Source organism: Cavia porcellus, unplaced genomic scaffold, assembly GCF_034190915.1.
Source record: "Cavia porcellus strain 051 isolate PalLab524CR breed Dunkin Hartley unplaced genomic scaffold, mCavPor4.1 scaffold_8, whole genome shotgun sequence".
Taxonomy (NCBI): Eukaryota; Metazoa; Chordata; class Mammalia; order Rodentia; family Caviidae; genus Cavia; species Cavia porcellus.
The window spans coordinates 17,037,255-17,043,862 of NW_026947491.1; the positions used below are offsets into that span (position 1 = coordinate 17,037,255).

At 41.5% G+C, this 6,608-nt stretch overlaps 1 gene segment (V, D, J or C); it reads left to right on the forward strand.

The window, feature by feature from the left end:
- The first annotated feature begins 3,437 nt into the window (after positions 1-3,437).
- LOC100732541 (immunoglobulin heavy variable 3-21-like) lies at positions 3,438-3,957 on the forward strand. The segment is given in 3 exon segments: positions 3,438-3,483; positions 3,590-3,633; positions 3,718-3,957. Coding segments are annotated over 3 exon segments (330 nt in total).
- Positions 3,958-6,608: the final 2,651 nt, after the last annotated feature.

Below are 6,608 nucleotides of genomic sequence, written 5' to 3' on the forward strand. Positions count from 1 at the left end.
AACATGAACTCATACTGGCCATCTATTAGGTTGGGAGTTTTAGTCTCCTATATCAAAATTATGTGGGTAAAAGTGTTAAAAGAGCATGGATTCTCATCTCTCAATGAATGGAGAGAGCACCGGGCTCAAACGGAAAGGGCTCTCCCAGTCCCTATTGTGGCTCATTAAAATAGCAGACTATCTGCATTGTGTGATCACAAATGAACATTTCCATGTGCTTAATCTGTTTCCAAAGTAGACAAATAGCACTCATGGCAGTAGTGATGAAATTGGACACATGTGCCTCTCTGCTGAAGTGGTCACATACAGAGTGACCCCTACATCCAGCATTTGTGCCTCATCACACTGGAGGTCAGAATGCCCAGTCCCCTTGCTCAGGATCTCCTAGTGAGGAGAGATGGAGCTGGGCTCTGTGCTCCATCATGACTCATGCAGGAATCCTCAGACCCAGTGTCCTGACTCATAGACAAACTGATAAGGGTGTCAGGTCATGGAAGAATTCTTGAGGAGATCTAATTAACAGCATCCTACCTTAGTTAATGTGTAGAGCACTGGTTGAATCTAACCCGCATGCTGATCCTAGGTAATCTGAGGAGTGTTTGCTGTGGAACTCTGTAGCAAGGAATCACAAAGGTCTTTGCTGCATCTTACTGGAAAGCCTTTCATTGCACCCATAGTAAATAAGAACTGCACCCCTCTGGTTGACTGAGAGTCCCCTGAAGACCAGTGCCATCCCTATCACAGCTGAACAGCTTTCACTTGAAGGCTCTGTGCTCTACTCTGAATTTCATGTGCAGTATTGTTCTCCAACTTGCAGGGAGTTAACAGCTCCAGGTGTCTTCATAGCAATGCATCTTGCTACAGAAAAAAATATGTCAATAAAAAACTAAGTTCTATTTCAAGACAGCTAGAAATTACACTACACAAATATAAACATCTACTGTGCAGCAGATAAAAAGTGTAAAGAACTTTGTGATTAAATAAATGTATCTTCACAGAAACCCATGAACATACATATGTATGAGTGCATTTCACATGCACAAAGAGAAATACAATCAGGTGAGTGCCAAAAAGTCTATAAAACTTAGTATAACATTTAGAGGATTTGTGCTCACTTCATTGAGATACTAACAATATATTGGTCTCAAATGTTTGGATTACACTATTGAATGAACAAGTAGAGAATGGAGAAGTCAAATTGATTTGAACAAGGACCCTGAAACAGATGTGAATAGATGCACATGGAATGTGAACTGATGCTGTGTGTTAGGCACATGTGCTGTGTGCACCTCACTGTCCTGTTATCTTTGGCACTTGTGTGCTGGTTTTCATATTCCTAGAGTTTTCTTTCATCTGAAAACACAACCAGCTCCCTGACCAGCCCTTCCACTACATATCTGATCCTGGAGTCGGAGGTTTGGGCCTTGAGCAATGGACTCCAGGAACATTGCTGGGTTCTTAGAGGGCTCAGTCAGCATCCTCCACTCAGAGGCAAGGACAAAAATTTGTTCATCCTCTATCTCCTTCTGATCTTCATGGACAAGACTGCATCACAGATGCAAATGTTTTTGAGCTACCAGATTAGCTCATGTTGCACATTGCCTTAATTTGTTGTGTATCTCAATATTTAAGATGCTCTCAGAAATTTGTAAAGATAATCTTCCAGAACCTAGAATAACGCTGGTTCTTTCTCTTTCTGGTGGTGGCTCCCATATGTGAGTGTAGGAAAACAGAAAGGATGATGTGGAGATTCTCCCTCTGATGATATGACTCGCCCTGTTCTCCCACTGTCCCATCTCAGCTACTGCTGCAAGAGACCAGGCCTGAGCCCATGCAACCCTCTAAATCCCTGTCTCTCAACCTCACCTTCTCCGGTTAGCAGAGCTCTAGGATGTTGCCCGTGTATTTGGTTCCTTCAGCTGCCAGGCCAGGAAACTGAGTGGATGTGGCAGGATATTAATAGTGGTGGCACTACTTGTCATTCATCCCTGAGAATTCAGCATCTCTAAAGCCAAGAACTAGTTCTTTGACTAACTGTCATTAATATTTGTCGAAAACTCAACCATATTGCACTGTGCAATGCATTTACTGAAGCGGTCCAAGTGTGAGCTCAGGCACAAAGCTATGTACAGGGTGGTGGGGACCAGCAGGAGGTGCTCAGGATCAAGAAGAGGAGGCTGCAGGAGATCAGGACTGAGTACTCAGGATGAATAAAGGGACCTGAGGATCTTCAGGGAATCAGGAGGCGATCCATAGCTGGTGCAAGAAGGAGGCTACAGACTGAGAGCTTCACAACGTTTAGTGTCTGAGTTTCCCCTCTGTCTTAGCTTCACACACACTGCAGAGAGCTTACAGTGAACCCTCTCCAGTTCACAAGTGAGGTCTCCAGGCTGCAGAAAATTGAAGTGATTCTGGTGTTGACAGAATATATTTACACCTGTATTTTATCATCTTCTTCACATGACTTCCTGTGGCAGGGCTGCAGCAACTTGCATATTCTAGTAAGAAAGACTGAGCATCTTAAGAACATAGTTGCTTGGAATACACAGTTCTCATGATCATCATGCAAAAGTAGTCCGCTATTTTTGTCACCATGAGAAGGAACTGTCACATACAGTAGTAAATATTTGGTTTAGGAAAGAATAGAATAAAAGTATTTATGGGAAAGGAGTCTTATCGAAAAGGACAGGACAATTAATAAGTAGATAAATTAAGCATCTTGAGAATGGCATGGTTTTGTGAATATTTATCTGTATAACTGTATCAAAATGTATACCACTTGTTCATTATTAAAATATACATCTAATGTGTATATATTTTTGCATAATATATATTTTTTGAATAATGTCTTACTTCCCCAGAGGTAAGAAAAGATGTCAGATACTTGAATATATTTTTGAAAAAGATTCTGCTTGTCTACTCATTTATAAATATAATAGAATGCACAGTAATATTGTCATATTATCTCTTTAGAAGAAGACATGTGACAATTGTCATGCAGCATGACCCCTGTCTTGGAATTGCTCAGCAAGCTGTTGAGTTCTGTGAGAAGATTGTAGGATTTCACATCTCATAGGACATTATGCTTCTCATTCTATGTATACATCTGCAATCTTGTGAAGTTACCAAATCCACTAATTACATATTGGTCAGAATAAAAGAAAAAGATGAGATTAAACATAGGAAAGAACCATGTGTTCTGTATATTAGGGATATTACAAAACAAATCTCAAAACACTTTCATGTGCCTTGAACCCTTCCTTCTCTGAGGCTTCCAGAATATAACTGGCCATATATACAGGAGGCCATGCAAATAGGGTCTCCCTGTGCTGATGAAAACCAGCCCATACCTGACCCCGAAGCTCTGCAGAGGAACCCAGCCCTGGATGCCCAGCTGTTCTCACTTGGTGATTGGCACTGAGCACAGACGGCTCACCATGGAGCTGGCGCTGAACTGGGTTTTGCTACTTGCAATTTTAAAAGGTAATTCATGAAAAATAATAAATACAGAATGAGTGAATGAAATGAGTAGTATAAACAACTGGACATATGTAACAGCGTCGTGAGCAAGATGTCCTTGTGTTTACAGGTGTCCTGTGTGAGGAGCAGCTGGTGGAGTCCGGGGGAGGCTTGGTACAACCTGGGGGCTCCCTGAGACTCTCCTGCGTGGCCTCAGGATTCACCTTCAATGATTAATACATGAGCTGAATCCGCCAGGCTCCAGGGAAGGGGCTGGAGTGGATCGCAGGCATCAGTAGCAGTAGTAGTTACATAGACTACGCAGACTCCGTAAAGGGCCGATTCACCATCTCCAGGGACAACGGCAAGAACATGCTGTATCTGCAGATGAGCAGCCTGAGAACCGAGGACACGGCCATGTATTACTACTGTGCTAGACACACAGTGAGACAATGTCGCTGTGAGCCCAGACACAAACGTCCCTGCAGGGGCCCTTAGTACCAGTAGGGGGCGATGGAGATCCACCGAGTGGAGGCCTGAGCTCCAGGAGCAGGTGCAGAGCAGGAAGCTGGGGACTGAGAGCTTCATGTTGGCCTCTGGGGTTTCCTCTGTGTGTTACCATCACAGAACCGGAAGGGACCCAAAATACACAGGCTTCAGATGTCTTATGAAGTATTGAAGATTCAAGTTCAGTTATATATGTATATATTTTTTCTTTTTTGTTGAATTCTATCATATGAATTTTCTTAAAAAGGCAATAACCACAAAGTAGCTTGTACATGTTGGGAAGTTATGTCTTTTGAATATCAAATTATCATTATGTAAAATGAAGTTGTTATTTTTCTCATCATGAAGAGCAATTGTCTATTGCCAGAGTAAATGTTTGAGGTTAGGATATTAAACCCTTATCATCCATTTTCATAGGGTGTGAGACCTTGCAGCTCTCTCCTCTCTTTGGCCACCTTAGGAGACCTGGTCCCCAGGCTCATTCCAGCACCATTAGGAGCCCTGAACTCAGGAGAGGAGGAAGAGGGACAGCTGGCCTGTATTCAGGGCAGTTTCTAGGACCATGTTGAGCTCTTTTTGCAAATATAATCTGGCTGGAATTTTATTTGCATAATTTAGATATTAGGAATTTATGAAATATAATTTACCATTCCTCTTTGGCTTCTTTCCCTCTGTCTCTTTTGTCTCTCTTTCTCTGAAATACACATGCATAAATTTCTATCTACGTCAGCATAATAAGAGACAATACGAAGATAAAATGATATTGTTTCATAATATTCATTTTACTTTCTAAACATTCTCAAAGCTATGGCTTTATCCTTTTTTATTTTATGTAAGTTCATTCTATATTCATTAGTCACATATCTTTTCCTAATTGTTGTAAGATAGATACACTTCTGTACTGCCTAAAATCATCCTTATTGTCATGATGTTCTGTGAAGCACGTGTCCACTGAACAGGAGGAAATTATTTGATACACCCGATCCCCGCACATATAGTCTTCCTGCAAGCAGAGCTGAGATGAACACTTCACACATGGATGTCACACATATCCATCATGTGGCTGTGGCCTCAAGGTCCCTGTCATCCTGGGAAGCTAAATCACCTCCACCTCCTCGACCAGCATTCACCTCACCTGGGCCATCACCATTACTGCCTCGCCTTGATTTCAGGAATGAGAGTTCCTGTTTCTAATGGGATTCCATGTGCACCTTTTGTTTCTAGCCCAGGTGAGAACACCTTTCAGAACATGGTTTAGTTGGTATGTAATATTTTTTTGTGAGATTCAGATCTTACACATGTTTATCCCTGAGTTCATTAGAGTAACATTAAAGGTTGTAATAAGCCAAAGTTTGGAATTATGACATTTAAAAATATGATGTTTTAAAACTAACTAGGCAACATTAGATGTGTTGCCAAATTTGTTCCCAGGGTTAGATTTAGCTCATTAGCATCGCGATAACATGGCACAGATAATACAATTTAAGCCATCAACCCAGTTGTCTCCCCTATCTTTGCATACTGCCATGTGACTGACTCATATGCACAGGCTTTTATCAAGAGAAATGAGCTGATTTTATTTGACTAAATGAACATGACAAGGCTCTTTCTGTCTTTAGGCTTATTAAAATATTTTAAAAAATGAAAAAGAAAGACAAAATGGCTCTTTTCATCTTCTGTTTCTAGAGAAGCACCTGAAACAGTCATTTGATGACAAGAAGGATGTCTTCTTCATTTTTTGTTTAATAATAAAAACATTTTCTGGTCCAGAAATTGAATTCACAACCTCATGCTTGCCAAGCGGGTGCCTGTGCAGCTGAACTAAGTCCCCAGCCCAAAATAATAAAATTTCACATTTCCAAATATCTATATATTATTTCTGTACTAGAACCCTCATTTAGTAAAAATATCTGCTATTAAACATTTCTTACTATACACTCCACTTTACCTACAGTTTCATTCCATGTCCTCAGCACAAGAGCGCACGTAAAAGAAGATGAAAGGTAGTTTTTGTCAGTACAGGGGATTTCTCCATGTAAGACTTATCCCTGGCACTCTTATTTCATGTATTTTCTCATCTCTGAGTCTCAGCTAGGCAAGTAGATTTTGAGTAGAAGAGCCCATTCTCAAAGGACTCTAGTTATCACATGTCAAAATGACTCTGCTGTGCTCATCTGACCCAAGTCCCAGTGAAGCTCAGGGAACCGGGTAACATTCTGGATGGAAGCTGGAGCCACAGTGAGGGGCAGGTAGTGTGATCCCAGCCACAACCCTCATCTCTGCAGGGATCAGGACCCACAGACCCTGCTCCTCACAGCCCAGGGGTGTGCCAAACTTTAGAGGGAGCTGAGGAGCACTCAGAGGGATCCTGTTTCCCAGGAGCCAGCCCTTCCAGGTCCCAGTACAGGAGCAGCTGCACAGAGACCCTGTGGAGACTTTAGCTGTTGAGACCCCAGATCCTCCTCTCTCTCTTCATCCTTCTGTGATCCACTTCCTTCTATGTAAATTGAGTAGTAATTGGGCCTTTATGTTGTTAATTGTGTCATGTTTTTATTTTAAAGAGCAAAAACAGAATAAAATCAATCAAAACAAAGCAGTGTTAGAGATACAAGACTTCAAAATATTATGAAATTGAAAAGAGT